At 41.4% G+C, this 25334-nt stretch overlaps 1 protein-coding gene across 1 annotated transcript in view; it reads right to left on the bottom strand.

Moving 5' to 3' along the window:
- LOC139453341 (1-phosphatidylinositol 4,5-bisphosphate phosphodiesterase epsilon-1-like) overlaps positions 1 to 25334 on the bottom strand; it is a 369664-nt gene that overhangs the window by 177212 nt on the left and 167118 nt on the right. The window contains exons 3-4 of the mRNA XM_071235012.1: positions 10719 to 10909; positions 7952 to 8671 (exon numbers count right to left, since the gene is read on the bottom strand). Coding sequence (XP_071091113.1) covers positions 7952 to 8671; positions 10719 to 10909 — 911 coding nt within the window. The remainder of the gene's footprint in view (positions 1 to 7951; positions 8672 to 10718; positions 10910 to 25334) is intronic.

Genomic DNA, 25334 nt, shown 5'->3' with positions numbered 1-25334 from the left:
CGCGTTAATTTCATGATTTACGGCAGATCTTACTCAAGAACATCACATTCTCCTCATGGTCTTTACAAATATTTGCCTTATCAAATTATATTAACTCCTTCAAATAATTTTGGGAACAGATACAAACAATTCTTCATAACAATTATTCGCAAAAAACATTTTTACCACTAACTTAATACAGTGTCAACAATTTTATATTGATATCAAGTAAAATCCACAAAAACTTTAGATTTCATAAGATGAAACATCATCAGGCACAGGGTGTAATTCATGTTCAGGAAAATTCCTACTTATTGGCCTGTTAATCTAGATAAGTGTTGCCATGGAAATGATACATCCTGATTTGTATAACATTACAGAACCATCCTACACTAGCCTTGATCTTTCAACATCATAGAACCATCCTACACTAGCCTTGATGAACTTTCAACATCACAAAACCATCCTACACTAGCCTTGATGACCTTTCAACATCACAGAACCATCTTACACTAGCAATGATGAACTTTCAACATCACAGAACCATCCTATACTAGCAATGATGAACTTTCAACATCACAGAACCATCCTATACTAGCAATGATGAATTTTCAACATCACAAAACCATCCTACACTAGCAATGATGAACTTTCAACATCACAGAACCATCCTATACTAGCAATGATGAACTTTCAACATCACAGAAACCATCTTACACTAGCAATGATGAACTTTCAACATCACAGAACCATCTTATACTAGCAATGATGAACTTTCAACATCACAGAACCATCCTACACTAGCCTTGATGATCTTTCAACATCACAGAACCATCCTACACTAGCAATGATGAACTTTGAACATCACAGAACCATCCTACACTAGCCTTGATGATCTTTCAACATCACAGAACCATCCTACACTAGCAATGATGAACTTTCAACATCACAAAACCATCCTACACTAAGCTTGGTGAATTTTCAACATCACAGAACCATCCTACACTAGCCTTGATGATCTTTCAACATCACAGAACCATCCTACACTAGCAATGATGAACTTTCAACATCACAGAACCATCCTACACTAGCAATGATGAACTTTCAACATGACAGAACCATCTTACACTAGCCTTGATGATCTTTCCACATCACAGAAACAGCCTACACTAAGCTTGGTGAATTTTCAACATCACAAAACCATCCTACACTAGCCTTGATGATCTTTCAACATCATAGAACCATCCTACAGTTAAAGCCTTGGTGAACTTTCAACATTACAGAACCATCTTACACTTAAAGCCTTGATGAACTTTCAACATCACAAAACCATCCTACACTAGCCTTGATGAACTTTCAACATCACAGAACCATCCTACACTAGCCTTGATGAACTTTCAACATCACAAAACCATCCTACACTAGCAATGATGATCTTTCAACATCATAGAACCATCCTACACTAGCAATGATGATCTTTCAACATCACAGAACCATCCTACACTAGCCTTGATGATCTTTCAACATCACAAAACCATCCTACACTAGCCTTGATGAACTTTCAACATCACAAAACCATCCTACACTAGCCTTGATGAACTTTCAACATCAAAGAACCATCCTACACTAAGCTTGGTAAATTTTCAACATCACAAAACCATCCTACACTAGCAATGATGATCTTTCAACATGACAGAACCATCCTACACTAGCCTTGATGATCTTTCAACATGACAGAACCATCCTACACTAGCCTTGATGATCTTTCAACATCACAGAACCATCCTACACTAGCAATGATGAACTGTATCCTACGTCTGTACTACTCATGGGGGTGAGGTGTAATAGTGTGTGTGTGTGTGTGTGTGTGTGTGTGTGTGTGTGTGTGTGTGTGTGTGTGTGTGTGTGTGTGTGTGTGTGTGTGTGTGTGTGTTTGCTTGCACTAGTCAGGACTGATGCCGATTTATAGTGCTATCCCACTGAGATACCATGCTGCAGTTTAACATGAATACCCCACTCAGCATACTCATTCCGAGCCGACCAGTCGTTGTTTAGGCCCCTAATGCCAAGCGCCAGACAGGGTAACAACAAGTACCATCTATTAACATCTTTTGGTATGATGAGGCCGGGGATCAAACCGCGGACATTACTGGCAGACATTCTACCATCAGACCGCAGAAACAGTCTACTACTCACGGATAACCAACTCAGACAGAGTGAACAGATTCTGACCATTAAGTCAACCAGTCCTTGATTTAACTCCGTAATGCTTAGCACCAGGCAGAGGAACAACACGTAACATCTATTGATGTCAATGAATGACATGTCCATGGAATCAAACCACCAACCATCCACTCTTCAGGCAGACATTCTATGTACTACACCACAGAGGCAGTTCTGGGCCCCGTTCCACAAAGCGATCTTAGCGCTACGATCATCGTAAGCCTATGTTAAAGTATGGGAGTTACGATCATCTTAGTGCTAATATGGCTTTGTGGAACGGGGCCCTGGACTTACTAATATTTGGACACAAATAATTCCCTGATGACTTTTTTGCATGGAAATTTGAACTGTCATGGAGAAGAAGTCGCCTGAACAGATGTTGCGCAGTGGCTGTGCAGATGGTGTCTGACTTATGTTAATCAATACCCCACTGACACAGTGACAGTTACCCTGGTTCTGTTAATATTACAGCCCAGATATCTGGATTATTTACATTGCCAACATCAATAGAGATCTGTACACATATCTCAACAGCTGTTCTATCTATGTAAATAGAAACAAACTGTATTTGTATTTATATACAGCAGCATATTTTGTTCATGGTAACTATTGGTTAAATCCCCATTCAAATCAACAGCCTATTCTTATCAATGGACTCATGCCAAACCACTCCATTCATTTTCTTTGCAAACACCAAGAAAGAGTTCTCACCGAGTATTGTCAAGTTAGGTACAATGGAGATAAACACACTATGCTTTAAATTTGGTGCCATATGACGTCTTAAGATTTGAGATTTGAGTGAGTATGGTTTTTCGCCACAATATTCCAGCAGTATCACCAGAATGGGCTCACACATTGTACCCATGTGGGGAATCGAACCTGGGACTTTGGTGTGACAAGCCAGTGCTTTAACCACAAGGCCCTTGAGATTTGAGAGCGCTAACTTGAATTTTGAACTGAACATGGAGTGTGATGTTTCAAATGTTTAATTTAGAGCATCATGATTATTTTCTCTAAACTCACTCAATCACTAACTCACTCCCTCACTCATAATCACCTTGCTGTGATTTACAAAATATAGAATACTAAATGAGCAATACCAATTTTAAGAAACGAGTGAATAGTTCAACTATTCACGAGTTTCGTAAAATTGGTTTTACACGGGAGCGAGTTTAGTATTTTATTTATTACTTGCCATTTATAAGAATTTTAGAATTATACTGTTGAGTTTGAATAGATTGACACCTACAAGATCCTAGGCATAATCCAATTGAGTTTAACAGAATAATACTTCAAAAATTGAAACGTATGGATTTAATACCATACAACGGTCCACCTTTAGAATTCAGGCGTCCATTCCACAAAACTTTTGTAGCGATAAGGTTATCGCAACTCACATACTTTAACTTAGACCAACGACTGTCGTTGTGCTACAATACGATCGCCTTGTGGAACAGGGCCTTGCACCTCAAAGTTTACAATCACGTCACACTACCCGATGACGTAATTTGTGGAATTTTGTTGCAAGATCAATCGGAGAAACAATGCCATATGACGTCAGCCTTGCAACAAGGTTGCTGGGGTCATCGAGTGTGCATAAGCTCCTCTCAGCGGTCTATCATCTCCACACACGATGTCGTTGAATGAGCCAGGCATGTTAAGAGCTTTCAATATTTTCCGTGAAACTTATTCCGAGAGTACATAAGCACACGTTTTGGTATTACACAATGTGTTATACAGCTGTATGTTTATTAAACGTGTGATCTCTTCACGGGCAAGTAATTATATGATATATGTTATAAAACATGGTCAAAAAGTCTCTATTTATATAACATTCATATTCCCCTGTTATAAAATTACAAATAAGCTGAAAACCAACTTTAGAGCTTAAATTAAAATGAAAAACTATTGACAGCAACTGACAAAGACAGTGGGATTTGTGGTCTGAAATATTAAAAAAAGGTAAACGTCAAAATACAGAAAACAGAATTTTTGACAACTTTGTCAGCAACATATGCAGTCAAAAAGAAAATATTTCTAAGAATGATTTTATCGTAATACTTCAAATTTCTTCTACTGTGTGTTGGGAATTGTACCATTTATTCCTTCACCATTGCCGCCACAATGGATGAATGTATACATACAATGTTGAATATCATAATAGATATGGATTTATTCCAATCTGACAGCCAGAAACTATCAGGAATCGATAAGAGATGGATTCAATGTTGACTATATTAATAATTGATACCGAAAATGAATCTCTCTTGCCAGAATTCACAAGGTGCAGCAGAAATATGTGTTCATGCGCCAACATGATCAATCATGAACAGATTGACTTCTTTATTAATCCAGACAAATATTTCTTGTTTTACAAATGAGACTTACATTTTACACAAAAAACAACAACAATATGTTTAGCTGAAATATCCTTCAAAGATTTTGTTTAAACTTTACTTTCAAGAGCGTGTCTTATTAAATCTAAACAGTTTCATTTCCAAAATAACATCATGAATTATTAGGTTGTTTTCATGATATTTACTGTCTTCCTGTTCATTAACCTCAGATCACCTCTTGCGACATTAAACATTTAAAAATAGTTTGCCTCCTGTACACTATTGCATCAGAAATAAATAAAACAAGAAAACAAATTGGTCTGGATTTTTCTGTCTCTGGGTTCATCTTGGATTGTCAGCAATACTGAGGCCCAGGCCTCTTCAAATCACGTAATAAGACCAGTATTGATATCAAAGATGTATTCCTTCTGAAACTTGTTTGATGTGAGAAGGAGTAGGCTGGTGTCTATAACATCATGGCTGTATTTGAGATGTTCCAAGTTGATGTCATGAAAATCAAGAGAAGCAGTGCTCACTTTGGCATGTGGTATTACAGAATCTTTTCACTCTCAGTGAGTGGTTGTCTTCACTCTATTCTATTCTTATTCTATTCCAGTCATGTCTTTGGTCAACGTCACTTTTACACTACATTCATCTGTCTATATTATACCGGTACCTTGCGCGTATTCACCTGCCTTTTTGTCCTGGCTACTGGCTATATTATCCTGCATATATTGCCCTGGTCATATCTCATGCATGCATTATCCTGCATGTATTGTCCTGGCTATAGTCACCTGGCTATATTCTCATGCATATATTCCCCTGCCTATATTGACCTGGCCATATTTACCAGGTTATATTGACCTGCATGTATTGTCTTGGCCATTGTCACCTGCCTGTATTGCCCTGGCCACATTCACCTGACTATATTCTCATGCATCATAGTATTATCCTGCCTATATTGACCTGGCAATATTCTCATGCATCATAGTATTATCATGCCTATACAGACCTGGCCATATTGCCCTGGCTATATTCTCTTGCATGCATTTCCCTGCCTATATTACCCTGGCCATATTGCCCTGGCTATATTCTCATGCATGCATTCCCCTGCCTATATTGCCCTGGCCATATTCTCATGCATGCATTCCCCTGCCTATATTGCCCTGGCTATATTCTCTTGCATGCATTCCCCTGCCTATATTGCCCTTGCCATATTGACCTGGCCATATTCTCATGCATGCATTATCCTGCCTACATTGCCCTGGGCATACTGACCTGGCTATATTCTCATGCATCCATTCCCCTGCCTATATTGACCTGGCTATATTCTCATGCATGCATTATCCTGCCCATTTTGACCTGGCTATATTCTCATGCATCATAGTATTATCATGCCCATATTGACCTGGCCATATTGCCCTGGCTATATTCTCATGCATGCATTCCCCTGCCTATATTGCCCTGGCTATATTGCCCTGGCCATATTCTCATGCATGCATTCCCCTGCCTATATTGCCCTGGCTATATTCTCTTGCATGCATTCCCCTGCCTATATTGCCCTTGCCATATTGCCCTGGCCATATTCTCATGCATGCATTATCCTGCCTATATTGCCCTGGGCATACTGACCCCACTATATTCTCATGCATGCATTCCCCTGCCTATATTGACCTGGCTATATTCTCATGCATGCATTATCCTGCCTATTTTGACATGTCTATATTATCATGCATGCATTATCCTGCCTATATTGACCAGGCTATATTCTTATGCATGCATTATCCTGCCTATATTGCCCTTAGCATAATCACATGACTACATTCTTATGCATGCATTATCCTGCCTATGTTGTCCTGACTACATTCTCATGCATGCATTATCCTGCCTACATTCCCAAGACCAGGGACAAACTAACCCTTATTCCCTTGCGTCCACAGGACAAGATCACAGTCAATAAATAGATGAACTAATACAGTGAGAGATGCAGTCTGACCACTGTTACTGATCACTACTTAAACCAAATTCAAACATGTCTTCCACCTCACCAGTTCGGTAAGGTCTAGAATCACATATTAGAAGTAGACACAACTAACTTCATAACTAGCTTCAAACGCCACATGCATATATTCATGCTAACTTGGAATGACAGCGCCCCTTGGTGTGCACCCTTGGATAAGAAAGTTGTTGTCATTACCCAAGAGGCATATTACAAGACTTCATGGGGCAGCTAGGGGAAGTAACTCTGCCTGGGGAATTGCGATGCTTTATGGTTGGTTTTGAGTACTAAATTACAGCAGTAGTTGTGCCAATAGCTCTACAATAAACCTGAACTGTTGATTTATTATATACTTCAGTGTGAAAAACTGAGTTTTCCAAACTTGAGAAATGTGTTAAATGCAGTTAACATAACACTTGAAATTACACTGCAGTGAGTGAGTGAGTGAGTATGGTTTTACGCTGGTTTTAGCAATATTCAGAAATGGGCTTCACACATTGTACCCATGTCGGGAATCGAACCCGGGTCTTCGGCGTGACGAGCGAACGCTTTAACCACTAGGCTACCCGACCGCCCCTTACACTGCAGTGAACACTTGGACAGAAATAATGTTATACAAGAGTTACCTCCCATCAAATTGTCGTAAATGTCTAGCATGGGCTACACCATTGGGGGAAAATATCTCCTTTCCTAGAATCACTCGATGATATTTCACATGACACATGAAATAACCTCTATTTGTACACAATAATACTAATCTCACTAATACCCTACACCAAAGGCTTCTGCAATGTACAAATCGTTTCGCAAACGGTTTGAATTTTCTAGACAACAGATGGTTTACAAACTGGTAATGGTGGCCATTCTGGCTTTGGCAGAAAATACATTATTCAGTATTTGATCACATAATGCCAGACAGGCACATTTGTATACATAATTGATCAATTTTCATTACATGGGTAATAAATATTGATATAGAGTTTGTATAACTGCCAATATGATCGGGGTGAACATTACATTCTGCTCTGATACAAAATAGAATATGATTATACCCAGAAAGAGCATATTGCAATGCATATCGTACGTGACTTTGTATCGTTTTAACCCTGGTCTAACTCGGTAGCATACAGAACCTTACAGCATCAAATAGGCATCTTCGGTTGCACACACCCCAGGGAGCTGAGGATGCAAATTGCATATCCACTGATCTGTCGACTGGGATAATAATGGGGAAATGGCCAAGGGTGTGTGGAATGAGGCTAATCAAATGAACCTCATCATCATCATCATCATTATTATTACAAATACCTAAAATCGAAATTACAGGGTCATCATCATCATCATCATCATCATTATTATTATTACAGGGTAATCATCATCATCATATATTCAAAATACCTAAAATTGAACTTACAGGGTCGTGGTTTGGATCCAAAGCGTCCACCATGGTTTTGACATGCCCATCTGTGACCAACTTGCTCTGCACATGTGACCCGTGGCACATCACCGTGAGGACACGTGCACTAAGAATCTGAAGACAGTGATGCGTACAGTGACGCCAGCGAACACTAGGTGTACACTTTTGCCGGTTACCTATGATCACTTTGTGCATGGATATACTATTCTGAAGCACAGTGAGCACCAGGCTGGGATCCAGACACATAAGTATTTCCAGAGGAGTTCGGTTTATGAACACAGCCGTGGTTCTGCTGTCCTCTTCGTCCGTATGTTTGTCAGCATGAGCTTCGTGAGGAACGCTGGCACGTCGTTTGTGTAGAGAGGAAATGCGGTGTAAGGCAGACGGCATCGTCGTCGTAGTAGTAGTTGTAGTTGTAGTCTCCTCAGTGGGAGGGGATGTAGAAGCACCATGGTCTTTGCGTTTGGGTGTCCCCTTTTGAAGAACTTCCAGAGGCGCTGCCACACATTCTATGCTCCTGCTCATAGACCCATACTCATAGTTTTTATGCACAATACACATGTCTATAATTCCATTGATGGCACTGAGGGAAGTGAAATGTAATGACTGGCGACCTTTCATAAGTTCTAGTGATGTGTTGAGGAGCTTGGAAAGTTCGAGGAAGATGGAATGTTTGTCTTCTTGGGTGTTGGCGTGTTGGAGCTGCTCGTAGCACGACTGAAACCACAAACACAGATGTCATCACATGATTTGCTAACGTGTCCCCTTATCACGTGTTTTGCAAAATCCCTCCCCTTGTCACGTGTTTCGCTAAATCCCGGCCTTGTCAAGTTTTGCTGACCCCACCCCAACCCCCCTTGCCACATGTTTTGCCAACCCCACCCTCCCATTGTCACGTGTTTTGCTAAACCCCACCCTCCCATTGGTCTGGTAACCTCCCAACCTTAACACGGGAAACGCCCTTCCGGTGCCATGCCGCGACTATTATTATCTTAAATTAACATTTTACAGCATCTCACGAGAAATGATAAAAATAATTAAATTATATACTAGTATTCTCTGATGCAAAATCATATTAGTTGATTATGACCACTTTACATAAGAAATCCCAAAGTTCAAGGTTCAAGGAATGTGTTTCGTTTCTAACATGTTCGTTGTGAGCACTTTCGCGAAAAGGGTCACTGTAATGTGGGTCCTAATCTACGGACTTCCGTCCCCCTACCCGCATAAAGTGGCCTTTACCATCAATCCCTCCTTAGCCCTGTGCTTGCACCAAAGTCTGGGTCATGTATTACTGGATGGCATAAGGCTCACATCAGTATGGACAACACACCAGTACCTACCAAAACACTCTAGAATGTACCAACACAGCGGTTCTGATAGGCTAACGAAGATGCCAACAGACTATTGACTTCTTATAATTAATCCCAGTATAGATATAACATGAATCTTAATGCATGAAACGCTGACCTAACTCAGATCTGCCAAGGTGCAGACCACTGGATTACTGTTTCCGTGTCTAAATACCATGTTATGTCGAACCTTTTATCACACAAATACCCCATAGAACCAAGACGGATACAGAATTGATCCGAGAAGCCTTACCACTTGTGTTAGATGGGAGATTTTCTTGAACGCAATCGATGATGAACTTGTCCTGGGATTGAAGCTTACCACAAACGTTGGATGTGGAGATGTATTTTTTCCTATATACACTAATGGATTTTGAAACAAATATACCATTGACCATGTCCGAAATTGCTGTTGCAAATTAACAATGAATTATTATACGATCTATGTATTTATTTATGTATTCAGCTACAGCGACATAACCAGATATATGTTTTAATTAAACCCTTGAGCCTAATGTTTTAATCATCTTGCAATAATGTAATTTTGGTGGCAGACAATTGTATTTATGAACAGTCTGAAACAGTTGTCTTCTTGCATTTTGCTGACCAAAATATCAAATGGTCGGTGGCTTACACACAAAACACTGTTCAAGTAATGACAATAAGGCCAGAAGCGAACATGGTTCAGGGGAGTAAGGTGGGCGTGATGGCAGTGGCAACATTTCAAGAAAACTAGTTAGCTCAGTCAGAAATAAATTAAATTGAAGTGAGTGAGTATGGTTTTACGCCGCTTTTAGCAATATGCCAGCAATATCACGGTGGGGGACACCAGAAATGGGCTTCACACATTGTACCCATGTCGGGAATCGAACCCGGGTCTTCGGCGTGACGAGCGAAGGCTTTAACCACTAGGCTACCTGACCGCCCAAATTATATTGAAAGAAAACATTTCGCCGTAATGTACTATTGACTGAGCAGGGTATACGTGGGGTTTCTGGAATCCCTACAAAGAACAGCGTTGGGTACAGAAGGCCCTTTCTGCTCCGAGCTACGCACTGTTTGACAAATGAGTCAGATAAGCTTATAATTAATTCGTGGTGGCCTTATTAAGTTTAATACAAAACCCCATAATATTCACAAGATCATTTCAAAGCTATGTTTGCGTGGCTCTTTCCGAGAATTTGCGATTCAAGTTTAAGGTATTGAATATTTTATATATGTTTGGTTGGTAGCAAATACGATCAGTCAGGTGATAAGAAAAAAATAAACAGGAAGTGTAGACTATAACAAATGAACAGTCAATAAATCAAATAAATGACACGGACGTCGTAAATGTCCATTACATTTACTGGACTGGATCGTTAAAAACAACGGACTGACTGAACACTGGCCCCATAACGACAATGGCTGACCTGCACGATCTGATTGAAGAGTTCGTTGATGACCTTCTCTACACCCGGACATTCTGCTTGATCGATGATGACAAGGATGTTGCGCATGTAGACTGCGAGCCCGTCCAGCATCGCCGGCACACACTCCCAGTTGCTGGCAAGCTTCACCAACGTGGTCAACGACCTCTCGGCATCCTCAACGCTTGTTTTCTCTGAAATTAAAACGCCCATTTTAGTCTGACCAGCTGAGGAAAGTACTTCTCTGAAGAGACGTATTGATTTCGGTGCAGACATATGTTCATATAACACCTGCTTTAACGACTGAACTGTGACACTGGCAACAGGTTTCTATCTAGACTTACACATACTGTGCAGTCAGATCATAAACAGTATTTGTTCTTCGACCTCGCCCCTATTGTACTCTTGTATGTGGTATATTGAAATTAGGTTCAAATGGTCAAGCTACAACTCTACCTCCTATCAATTAAAAGCGTCCTTTCTTTCAAGTGGAACAATCAATCATGAGAATGTAACGAATTGGGGCAAATTAGTTATATGGTTCTATGTTTATGAACATATTGTCCATAAAACAAAATTACTGCATGCATTTATTAAAATAAGATAAATTAATAACCTTCTACGCCGACGTCAGCAATATCTGGGTTACCTGGACCTATTAGAGCCTTTGCCAGACAAACAATCAGAAGGTTGCACAATGTAACAACCCTATCCTTTATCAGCCCTTGCGACAATAATGTGCTACTAGAGACCTATTCGGCCCTAGAATCCCCACAAGGAGACACGTGTGGGGTACTGGAGACCTATTCGGCCCTAGAATCCCCACATGGAGAAACGTTTAGGGTATTGGAGACCTATTCGGTTCTAGAATCCCCACATGGAGACACGTGTGGGGTACTGGAGACCTATTCGGCCCTAGAATCCCCACATGGAGACACGTGTGGGGTACTGGAGACCTATTCGGCCCTAGAATCCGCACATGGAGAAACGTGTGGGGTACTGGAGTCCTATTCGACCCTAGAATCCCCACATGGAGACACGTGTAGGGTACTGGAGACCTATTCGGATCATGAATACCCACATGGAGAAACGTTTGGAGTACTGGAGACCTATTCGGATCATGAATACCTACATGGAGAAACGTTTGGAGTACTAGAGACCTATTCGGACCCAGAATACCCACATGGAGACACGTGTGGGGTACTGGAGACCTATTCGGCCCTAGAATCCCCCCATGGAGACACGTGTGGGGTACTGGAGACCTATTCGACCCTAGAATCCCCACATGGAGAAACGTTTGGAGTACTGGAGACCTATTCGGATCATGAATACCTACATGGAGAAACGTTTGGAGTACTAGAGACCTATTCGGACCCAGAATACCAACATGGAGACACGTGTGGGGTACTAGAGACCTATTCGGAACATGAATACCCACATGGGGACACGTGTGGGGTACTGTAGACCTAATCGGACCCAGAATACCTTCATGAATCCAGAATCCAGAATCCCCACGTAATTTGACAAATCTGATGAGCATATATTTAATTCGTGGTGGCCTTATGATGTTTTTCCCTGTGTCACTGATATGCAAATACATACAGATGGAGTTGCACACTTGATCTATACCCGCGCACACACTAGTTGCAGCAGGTGGAGCTGATGCACTCAACAGGGGCATAACGTACTACTTCTGAAGTCCATTTCTAGTGTCCATCGAGATGTTGTTGGACTATCTCTAAAATGCGTAAGTTGAGGTGAAATTGGGGTTAAAGTTGGGGTTATTGTAAATATGAAGCGACGTGCACGAGTGTGAGTGAGTGAGTGAGTGAGTGAGTGAGTGAGTGTGTGTATGTGTGTGTGTGAGTGAGTGAGTGAGTGAGTGAGTGAGTGAGTGAGTGAGAGTGAGTGAGTGAGTGAGTGAGTGAGTGAGTGAGTGAGTGAGTGTGTGTGTGTGTGTGTGTGTGTGTGTGTGTGTGCGCGTGTGTGTGTGTGCGTGTGTGGCGGCGTGTACTAATCCGGACTAATGCCGGTTTTATAGTGATAGATACCATGCCGCAGTTTAACATGGATATCCCACTCACACACAGTATACTGATTTCGAGCCGACTTGTACTTGTTTAATCCCATTAATGCCGAGCGCCAGACAGGGTAACTGGCGTCTTTTGGTATGACGCAGCGGGGATCGACCCACCGATCCTCCGTTCTCCGGGTAGACGCTCTACCCCTAGACCACGGAGGCGGTCCGTGTTATGAAAACTGAGACAAGCATAGGTTTATGCAGTTTTAAGCAATATTTCAGCAATATTACTGCAAGGGACTTTATACATTGTACCCATGTTGAATCGGACCGAACACTAGGCTCCCCAAACATAGTACCGATTCTATAGCAACGCTGGAGTACACGCACCATCAAAGTGGGAATCGAACTCATGTCATGGCATCACAAGCGAGCGAACTAACAACTGGGCTATCGCAACAATATCTATGACTGTATATACGACCTCATGAATAATTACGACTTCAAAAACAAAAACTAATATATATTGGTAGTCTGGTTGATTGCAACAAATAACAGACTAATTGCTGGGAATAGAACTCATGCAATGGCATCACAAGCGAGCGCACTAACAACTGGGCTATCGCAACAATATCTATGACTGTATATACGACCTCGTGAATAATTACGACTTCAAAAACAAAAACTAATATATATTGGTAGTCTGGTTGATTGCAACAAATAACAGACTAATTGCTGCAAATGGTCTTTTCAATTGCAGTCTGGACGCTTACTTCTGCTCATTATTCAGATACCTCAGTTACGAGGGTATACCACGTTTGCCGCGTCGTCGGTGCTGTTTCATTACAGTGTCTACCTACATGAGAAGAAACATTTCTCTGGTTGCTTTAGACTGTATCATCGAGACAAATTACAAGTGGAGTGGAAATGTCACTCTGATTAGGCTGCGTTCATGCAGCCTACCACGAGCGTTCTGTGTAATTCCGGAGGGACCTTCACTGGAGATATCGCTGCTTGTTTAGACTTCTGTATCACCTCCCGAATCACTAATGGTGGGAGTCGACCTGCTTGTAACCCGCGCACACATCTACACTGCCTGTTAAACTCCTTGTTTTGATGCGTCCGAACTTGAGACTATTCTGAGTGCAGTAGAGATCAGTGGAAAGGAATTCACATAACACACGCTGTTGTTTTACGTAGCGATGAACATACAGCTTCCCTCCCAGTGATGAAAACATAGCTCACCTCGATCCAGGCTACAATATATCCGAACATTAACGTAGCGATGTACATACAGCATTCCGACATATCCGCTCATTCAGTCAGATTCTGGAATATCCGCTCGTGCAGTCAGATTCCGACATATCCGCTCATTCAGTCAGATTCCGATATATCCGCTCATTCGGTCAGATTCTGGAATATCCACCCGTGCAGTCAGATTCCGACACATCCGCTCATTCAGTCAGATTCTGGAATATCCGCTCGTGCTGTCAGTGCCAACATAACTCCATAAAGAAATATGCCCTTATATCCGCTGTTAGTATGTCATCTTGCCCTGATGACGTTAGCCATAGCTCATGCTCCCGGTCCACTGCTTTGCCTTGTCAAGGCTTCATTCATTCATTCATTCATTCATTCATGAAATATAAAATGTAGCAAAGAGGGTTTGAGTGCTCCTGGCAAGTCAGGCTGGTTAGGCTCATCACCAGCTCAGGGTCCCTCCCACCCCAGACAGCAATGGGACTTCTCCTGAATTCTGTTTTTCCTGAATCTTGTCAATCACACTACTGTCAAAAGGGACAGAAAATTCAATGCTATTTTTTTTTATTTTTTTATTATTAGGGCTCCAAGCCGAAAGGCTGTAGAGCCCTATTGAAATCGTTCGATTTATTATTAGGGCTCCAAGCCGAAAGGCTGTAGAGCCCTATTGAAATCGTTCGATTTATTATTATTATTATTATTATTATTATTATTATTTATTATTTATTATTCCGCCGATTTTTGTACCAGACCTAGCAAAATAACCACTTGCTCGATTCTGTTCAAATTTTGTGTGTGTATGTAGACCGTTGGGTACTAGTGCCCGCCAAAAACCCAAGGCCGTAGGCCCAAAGGCCAAGGGCAGATAACCAAAAAACGAAATTTTTTTAAAGATGTATTTCGACCTATTGCTCGGCAACCGCTTATCCGATTACTTTGAAACCTTGCATGTATCTGCTGCTTGAGCTGCTTGACATTTTTTGTTCTTTGGCTTTTGTCATTGGTCACGTGGTTTGGCAGCCATATTGGATTCAAGGTTTTTACAGTGTCTTTTGGGTACCTGTCTTCAAATGCAAACAACTTTGAGTCCACTGCATGAAATGCTTTCAAACTTTCTGATAATTGTCTCCATACATAACACATCAAACGTTAATAGCCGATTTTGGATATCTTTTTTAGTTGCGGACATATTGGATTTTGATTTTGATCATTTTTTTCACCGAAATGTTACTTTTAAGATCATAGCTTATAAGGTTCTTAACAGAAACTATTGAACGTTTGCATAAAGTTTTAATACTATATGTACCTAATTTTATTTCTGGGTTGCATACTGAAAGCTCCACCGCTTGGTGGTAGTATTTGATTTTAGTAAAAAATTAGACTTGAGTACAAATACTGAAGGAAGCGCCTCATAAATCTACCATAAACCTCCATTCACTGGCTTTGCAGATACCCAAGCGTTCTCCACAGTCTTTTCAGTATTATGTGTACTACCCTTGATGATCAGGGTTACAATTGGCCTTTTTCAACCGATGCTTGTCTCAAGAGGCAACTACAGTAAGCTTGTCACATGAGGCGACTGATCGGATCGGGTGGTCAGACTCGCTGACTTGGTTCTTCATTTCTCAATTGCCAATTGCTATGGTACCTTACTTTTGACGGCGTTATTAAAAGCAAACCATTTGTGGATTAGAATATGGTCGAGGTCGGAAATGGGTTAAGTACAATCTGGGAAACTGTGGCACACGCCAATTTGGTAGCGGCAGTGTCCTGAAAACGGTGACAATCTTTTGACGGGAGTTGGTACAAGCAAACCATATGCAGAATCGAACATGGTCGAAGTAAAACATGGGTTAAGAACACACTGGGACACATGTGGTGATGTCTCACAAGCGGTTTATTACATTTGACGGCGTTAGTGCAACCAAACCATATGCGGATTCGAACATGGTCGAAGTCAAACATGGGTCAAGAACACACTGGAACACATGTGGTGATGTCTCACAAGCGGTTCCTTACATTTGATGGCGTTGGTACAAACAAACCATATGCGGATTCGAACATGGTCTAGTCAAACTTGGGTTAAGAACACACTGGGACAAATGTGGTGATGTCTCGCAAGCGGTTCCTTACATTTGATGACGTTGGTACAAATAAACCATTTGAGGATTCGAACATGGTCGAAGTTGGAAATTGGTAAAATCATCCTGGGACACCCAGGCACATGTCAATTTAGTAGTGGTGATGTCTCACAAGAGGTTCTTTACATTTGACGGCGTTGGTACAGGTAAACCCTTTGAGGATTCGAATATATGAAAGAGGTGGGAAACAGGTTTAGCACTTTATCTCAGCAATGCGACAGGAACCCAGGACCCGGACGAACGCAGAACGCTAATCCGTTTGACTGGAGCCCAACTGACAAAGAAGTTACAGCCTGTTAAAGAGTCACCAAGCTGAAAGGCTGAAGAGTCCCAGTGTTAGCGTTTGATTTAATATTATTATTATTCCGCTGATTTTTGTACCAGAGCTAGAACAATAACCACTGGCTCGATTTTGTTCACATTTTGTGTGTGTATGAGGACCGATGGGTACTAGTGCCCGCCAAAAACCGAAGGCCGTAGGCGGAAAGGCCAAGGGCAGATAACTATAAGAACAGAATATTTTGAAGATGTATTTCGCCCTATTGCTCCACAACCGCTTATCTTATTACTTTGAAGCCTAGCATGTATCTGCTGCTTGAGCTGCTTGACATTTTATGTTCTTTGACTTTGGTCATTGGTCACGTGGTTTGGCAGCCATATTGGATTCAAGGTTTTCATAGTGTTTTGGGGTACCTGTCTTCAAATGCAAACAACTTTGAATCCACTGAATGAAATGCTTTCAAACTTTCTGATAATTGTCTCCATACACAACACATCAAACATTAATAGCCGATTTTGGATATCTTTTTTAGTTGCGGACATATTGAATTTTGATTTTGGTCATTTTTTTCAACGAAATTTTGCTTTAAAGATCATATCTTGTAAGGTTCTCCACAGAAACTATTGCAAGTTTACATGAAGTTAGTGTGCCATATGCATCTCATTTATTGTTATTGGTTGTATGCTAAAAGTAACACCGCTTGGTGGTAATATTTGATTTATATTTGGGACACCCCTGGAACACGCCAATTTCGTAGCGGCGATTTCCGGTGACTATCTTTTGACAGAGTTGGAACAAGCCAACCTTTTATGGATTCGAACATGTTTGAGGTCGGAAATGGTTTTAGAACAGACCTGGACACCCTGGCACACGCCATTTTCCTTGCGACGATACCCTGCAAGTGGTGCCTACATTTGAGGGATTTGGTTCAAGGAAACCCTTTGAGGATTCGAACATGGACGTTTGGGCACAGTGTTTCTTGGAGCCCGCCATTGCTGCTTGCAGCTTTAATTATCATTATTATTATTAGGGCTCCAAGCCGAAAGGCTGTAGAGCCCTATTGAAATCGTTCGATTTATTATTATTATTATTTATTATTATTATTTATTATTCCGCCGATTTTTGTACCACACCTAGCAAAATAACCACTGGCTCGATTATGTTCTAAATTTGTGTGTGTATGCGGACCGGTGGGTACTAGTGCCCGCCAAAAACCCAAGGCCGTAGACCCAAAGGCCAAGGGCAGATAACTAAAAGAACAGAATTTTTTGAAGATGTATTTCGCCCTATTGCTCCGCAATGGCTTATCCGATTACTTTGAAACCTAGCATGTATCTGCTGCTTGAGCTGCTTGACATCTTTTGTTCTTTGACTTTGGTCATTGGTCAAATGGTTTGGCAGCCATATTGGATTCAAGGTTTTTACAGTGTCTTTTGGGTACCTGTTTTCAAATGGAAACAACTTTGAGTCCACTGCATGAAATGCTTTCAAACTTTCTGAGAATGGTCTCCATACAGAACACATCATACGTTAATAGCCGATTTTGGATATCTTTTTTAGTTGGATTTTGATTTTGATCATTTTTTTTTCACCCAAATTTTACTTTAAAGATCATATCTTATAAGGTTCTTAACAGAAACTATGGAAAGTTTGCATAAAGTTTTGATACTATATGTACCTAAATTTTTTCTGGGTTGCATACTGAAAACACCACCGCTTGGTGGTATTATTTGATTTTAATAAAATGTGAGACTTGAGTACAAATACTAAAGGAAGCGCCTCATAAATCTAGCATAAACCCCCATTCACTGGCTTTGCAGATACCCAAACGTTCTCCACAGTCTTCTTCAGTATTATGTGTACTACCCTTGACGATCAGGGTTAGAATTGGCCTTTTTCAACCGATGCTTGTCTCAAGAGGCAACTATGCTTGTCACAGGAGGCGACTAATTGGATCGGGTGGTCAGACTCGCTGACTTGGTTCGTCATTTTTCAATTGCCAATTGCTATGGTACCTTATTTTTGACAGCGTTGTTAAAAGCAAACTATTTGTGGATTAGAATATGGAGGTCGGAAATGGGTTAAGTACACTCTGGGAAACTGTGGCACACGCCAATTTGGTAGCGGCAATGTCCTGAAAACGGTGACTATCTTTTGACGGAATTGGTACAAGCAAACCATATGCGGATTCGAACATGGTAGTAGTCAAACATGGGTTAAGAACACACTGGGACACATGGGGTGATGTCTCGCAAGCGGTTCCTTACATTTGATGGCGTTGGTACAAACAAACCATTTGAGGATTCGAACATGGTCGAAGTTGGAAATTGGTTTAAACATCCCCGGACACCCAGGCACATGTCAATTTAGTAGTGGTGATGTCTCACAAGAGGTTCTTTACATTTGACGGCGTTGGTACAGGTAAACCCTTTGAGGATTCGAATATATGAATGAGGTGGGAAACAGGTTTTAGCACTTTATCTCAACAATGCGACAGGAACCCGGGGCCCGGAGGAACGCAGAACGATAATCCATTTGATTTGAGCCCAACTGACAAAGAAGTTACAGCCTGTTGAAGAGTCACCAACCCGAAAGGCTGAAGAGTCCCAGTGTTAGCGTTTGATTTAATATTATTATTATTCCGCCGATTTTTGTACCAGAGCTAGAAAAATAACCACTTGCTCGATAATGTTCACATTTTGTGTGTGTATGTGGACCGGTGGGTACTGGTGCCCGTAAAAATCCCAAGGCCGTAGGCCCAAAGGCCAAGGGCAGATAACTAAAAGAACAGAATATTTTGAAGATGTATTTCGCCCTATTGCTCCACAACCGCTTATCCGATTACTTTGAAACCTAGCATGTATCTGCTGCTTGAGCTGCTTGACATTTTTTGTTCTTTGACTTTGGTCATTGGTCACATGGTTTGGCAGCCATATTGGATTCAAGGTTTTCACAGTGTTTTTAGGGTACCTATCTTCAAATGCAAACAACTTTGAGTCCACTGCATGAAATGCTTTCAAACTTTCTGATAATTGTCTCCATACATAACACATCAAACCTTCATAGCCGATTTTGGATATCTTTTTCAGTTACGGTCGTATTGAATTTTGATTTTGATCATATTTTTCAACGAAATTTTGCTTTGAAGATCATATCTTGTAAGGTTCTCCACAGAAACTATTGCAAGTTTACATGAAGTTAGTGCGCCATATGCATCTCATTTATTGTTATTGGTTGTCTGCTAAAAGTAACACTGCTTGGTGGTAATATTTGATCAATACTTTGGACACCCCTGGAACACGGCAATTTCGTAGCGGCGATTTCCGGTGACATCTTTTGACAGAGTTGGTACAAGCAAACCCTTTATGGATTCGAACATGTTCGAGGTCGGGAATGGTTTTAGAACAGACCTGGACACCCTGGCACACGCCAATTTCCTTGCGACGATACCCTGCAAGTGGTGCCTACATTTGACGGAGTTGGTTCAAGGAAACCCTTTGAGGATTCGAACATGGACGTTTGGGCACAGTGTTACTTGGAGCCCGCCATTGCTGCTTGCAGCTTTAATTATTATTATTATTATTATTATTTATTATTTATTATTCCGCCGATTTTTGTACCAGACCTAGTAAAATAACCACTTGCTCGATTTTGTTCAAATTTTGTGTGTGTATGTAGACCGTTGGGTACTAGTGCCCGCCAAAAACCCAAGGCCGTAGGCCCAAAGGCCAAGGGCAGATAACTAAAAAAACAGATTTTTTTAAAGATGTATTTCGACCTATTGCTCGGCAACCGCTTATCCGATTACTTTGAAACCTTGCATGTATCTGCTGCTTGAGCTGCTTGACATTTTTTGTTCTTTGGCTTTTGTCATTGGTCACGTGGTTTGGCAGCCATATTGGATTCAAGGTTTTTACAGTGTCTTTTGGGTACCTGTCTTCAAATGCAAACAACTTTGAGTCCACTGCATGAAATGCTTTCAAACTTTCTGATAATTGTCTCCATACATAACACATCAAACGTTAATAGCCGATTTTGGATATCTTTTTTAGTTGCGGACATATTGGATTTTGATTTTGATCATTTTTTTCACCGAAATGTTACTTTTAAGATCATAGCTTCTAAGGTTATTAACAGAAACTATTGAACGTTTGCATAAAGTTTTAATACTATATGTACCTCATTTTATTTCTGGGTTGCATACTGAAAGCTCCACCGCTTGGTGGTAGTATTTGATTTTAGTAAAAAATTAGACTTGAGTACAAATACTGAAGGAAGCGCCTCATAAATCTACCATAAACCTCCATTCACTGGCTTTGCAGATACCCAAGCGTTCTCCACAGTCTTTTCAGTATTATGTGTACTACCCTTGATGATCAGTGTTAGAATTGGCCTTTTTCAACCGATGCTTGTCTCAAGAGGCAACTACAGTAAGCTTGTCACATGAGGCGACTGGTCGGATCGGGTGGTCAGACTCGCTGACTTGGTTCTTCATTTCTCAATTGCCAATTGCTATGGTACCTTACTTTTGACGGCGTTATTAAAAGCAAACCATTTGTGGATTAGAATATGGTCGAGGTCGGAAATGGGTTAAGTACAATCTGGGAAACTGTGGCACACGCCAATTTGGTAGCGGCAGTGTCCTGAAAACGGTGACAATCTTTTGACGGGAGTTGGTACAAGCAAACCATATGCAGAATCGAACATATTCGAAGTAAAACATGGGTTAAGAACACACTGGGACACATGTGGTGATGTCTCACAAGCGGTTTATTACATTTGACGGCGTTGGTGCAACCAAACCATATGCGGATTCGAACATGGTCGAAGTCAAACATGGGTCACGAACACACTGGGACACATGTGGTGATGTCTCACAAGCGGTTCCTTACATTTGATGGCGTTGGTACAAACAAACCATATGCGGATTCGAACATGGTCGAAGTCAAACTTGGGTTAAGAACACACTGGGACAAATGTGGTGATGTCTCGCAAGCGATTCCTTACATTTGATGGCGTTGGTACAAATAAACCATTTGAGGATTCGAACATGGTCGAAGTTGGAAATTGGTAAAATCATCCTGGGACACCCAGGCACATGTCAATTTAGTAGTGGTGATGTCTCACCAGAGGTTCTTTACATTTGACGGCGTTGGTACAGGTAAACCCTTTGAGGATTCGAATATATGAAAGAGGTGGGAAACAGGTTTAGCACTTTATCTCAGCAATGCGGCAGGAACCCAGGACCCGGACGAACGCAGAACGCTAATCCGTTTGACTGGAGCCCAACTGACAAAGAAGTTACAGCCTGTTAAAGAGTCACCAAGCAGAAAGGCTGAAGAGTCCCAGTGTTAGCGTTTGATTTAATATTATTATTATTCCGCTGATTTTTGTACCAGAGCTAGAAAAATAACCACTGGCTCGATTTTGTTCAAATTTTGTGTGTGTATGAGGACCGATGGGTACTAGTGCCCGCCAAAAACCCAAGGCCGTAGGCGGAAAGGCCAAGGGCAGATAACTAAAAGAACAGAATATTTTGAAGATGTATTTCGCCCTATTGCTCCACAACCGCTTATCTTATTACTTTGAAGCCTAGCATGTATCTGCTGCTTGAGCTGCTTGACATTTTATGTTCTTTGACTTTGGTCATTGGTCACGTGGTTTGGCAGCCATATTGGATTCAAGGTTTTCATAGTGTTTTGGGGTACCTGTCTTCAAATGCAAACAACTTTGAATCCACTGAATGAAATGCTTTCAAACTTTCTGATAATTGTCTCCATACACAACACATCAAACGTTAATAGCCGATTTTGGATATCTTTTTTAGTTGCGGCCATATAGAATTTTGATTTTGGTCATTTTTTTCAACGAAATTTTGCTTTAAAGATCATATCTTGTAAGGTTCTCCACAGAAACTATTGCAAGTTTACATGAAGTTAGTGTGCCATATGCATCTCATTTATTGTTATTGGTTGTATGCTAAAAGTAACACCGCTTGGTGGTAATATTTGATTTATATTTGGGACACCCCTGGAACACGCCAATTTCGTAGCGGCGATTTCCGGTGACTATCTTTTTACAGAGTTGGCACAAGCCAACCTTTTATGGATTCGAACATGTTCGAGGTCGGAAATGGTTTTAGAACAGACCTGGACACCCTGGCACACGCCATTTTCCTTGCGACGATACCCTGCAAGTGGTGCCTACATTTGACGGATTTGGTTCAAGGAAACCCTTTGAGGATTCGAACATGGACGTTTGGGCACAGTGTTTCTTGGAGCCCGCCATTGCTGCTTGCAGCTTTAATTATTATTATTATTATTATTATTATTAAACATTGCAATATCACATGCTCCCTTCTCCCGATGTTATTCTCTGAGGAGTCACCGCTGAAGGAGAAGCCTTACATCCCCACTTTCATCCAGGCAGGAAATATATCCCCACAGCTTACCCCCATAATGGCGAGCGTGATGGCCCTTGGACAGAGGGTAGTAACGTGTCTAGCCAGAGCGCCTTGAACTCTACAAGAAAAATCCGGAATTGGCCAGCGTCTACCGCCATATGTGTCGATACCGTTATAGGACCCGACGGGGTCGACAATGAATTGTTGCTATTACACTGAGATGCGCGATATTAAACTTGCAGTCGTAATGTCACATTGAACCTATGTCAGGCTAACAGACGAAGGTCATCTTCGGGGCTAATCACGGAAACACGAAGTGAGTGAGTGAGCGGGTTAGCTTTAACGCCGTTTTGTATGGACTACTACAAGGGGCATTGTCGCGTTGTCGCATTGTCGCCTTTCCAAAACCAAGCAAAAAGTGTCGACAATGCGACAATGTCCCTTGTAGTATTCTATAGTTTTGAACATTAATTGATAATGATTGTATACCACGGAGTATCAACTCGAAGTGATGCAATGGCGTCTACCAATTGGTAAAACAAACAACGGACACAGGTATGGTGCTGACAAATCAAAATTTTCATCATCGTGACGAATATCGGATTTGTATCCACGATCCTAGGATTCTGGCACGCCTAAGGGACATAACTCCATAGAGTACATGGCGGCGCCATAAACAACTGCGACACTCGTTCCCTATTAAGTGGTCAAATGCGCATTTAAGCACCATCTAAGTAACAGCCTTAATTACTCGCCTAATACAGGGCCATCCATTCATTAAGTGAGTGAGTATGGTTTTACGCCGCTTTTAGCAATATTCCAGCAAATCCATGGCGGGAGACACCAGAAATGTTGTACCCATGTCGGGAATCGAACCCAGGTCTTTGGCGTGACGAGCGAACGCTTTAACCACAAGGCTACCCGACCGCCCCCTAAGGAGACTGTGGGGTTTTTCCTCATTGGTCTTAGCGTTCTGAATCTTCCCGAGGCAAGAGAGTTAACTGGCCTTAAGTCCAGTTTCATTTATAGTCAGTTTACTAACTTGCCTCGGGAAGATGAGCGTTCTGCGAATTATACTGGTTTACGGTTGTGTGTGTCGACCCAGGTGTGATACATCTACTCCCTTCTATGCTATCACCCATCTGTATAAACGGAGCAGCTATTCGTCAGTGGTAATATAACGGTTAAAGGAACCCGTGAAGATCCGGGTTAAAATAGGTCTTCAGCGACTATGCTTGTCGTAAGAGGCGACTAACGGGATCGGGTGGTCAGGCACGCTGACTTGGTTGATGCATGTCATCGTATCCCAACTGCGTGGATCGATGCTCATGCTATCAATCACTGGTTTGTCTGGTCCAGACTGGATTATTTACAAACCGCCGTCATATAGCTGGAAAATTGTTAAACAACAAACAAACAAACACGGTTGAAGATGCTGCATGCTGCTGTTGTGAGCAGTGTACTGATCAAAGAACGTTAATGCAATCTAGATATGATATTTGCTTACTGAATAAGTAATCAATCATATATTCCACGGCTTGCACCATGTGCATAAACATACATTGCATATTATATGATGGAGCATACGAATCTTGCGCAAAGTTGTTTGATCAAAGTTACCACACTTAAGGCCTCAGTAAGGCCCCAGTAGGCCTCAGTAAAACATTCAAATTGACACGTGAATAACATTTCCGAATTTGACGCACCAGATACAAAAAACTATATGTCGGTTGCAATTCCCTGTTTTGACGTGTACCAGGTGTTTTTCAGGGGAAAAATTAACCTGTCTTTGCATGTGTTTGTGACGAGTGCCACCGGTGGGGCAGGAAACGCTCACCTTTTCGCGAACATCTTGTATAATCACTAACTGATAGTGATTCATGAACACATGCTCATGATATAGTCGGAATCGTACAATCGACTCTGTTCCTAGCAGAGTTTTCTCCTCAATATGGAAAGGGTTTGTCGCTATTAAGAGAGAAAGTACAACTCCCGGCAATATTAACAAAGGGTCTGTTCAATGCAATAGGCTTGCAAACGTCCACAAAATCATTTTCAACTATTTTCCCTTCCACAGCAAATCAATACTGCAGGGTGGAACTGAGTATTCCCTTGCTGCTGGTGGTGATTATCAGCTGAAACGCGGTGACAACGGTTCTACAAATTACCTCATCGCATTGAGCCACACGCACCTTGCAGACTTTTGTATTAAACCTCAGAGAAATCTTTGACAAAAACAGTGGCTAACTAGTTGCTCACATGTTCCCATTTGTTTATAAACTCTATATGTTAAATCGAACTGTGCAAAAACACAGTAAACCCATTATTAGAATTTCTTTAAGTTGTGTTGACTTCAAATGAGAAATGAATAGCCCCCAAAGCCTTCTCTTCGCGTGACGGGGGGAACGCCACCGATATAAACACGAGCGAGCCAACAGTTTCTGTCTTCAACCAAGCCAGATCCATTTGGGTACTCAAAGGATACCTCTTGAAAGCAGGAACGTGAGGAACGTCT

The sequence above is a fragment of the Haliotis cracherodii genome, unplaced genomic scaffold, assembly GCF_022045235.1.
Source record: "Haliotis cracherodii isolate W230 unplaced genomic scaffold, xgHalCrac1.p SCAF_9, whole genome shotgun sequence".
Lineage (NCBI taxonomy): Eukaryota > Metazoa > Mollusca > Gastropoda > Lepetellida > Haliotidae > Haliotis > Haliotis cracherodii.
The sequence above is the reverse complement of the archived record's forward strand: the minus strand, read 5'-3'. Positions and strand labels throughout refer to the sequence as shown.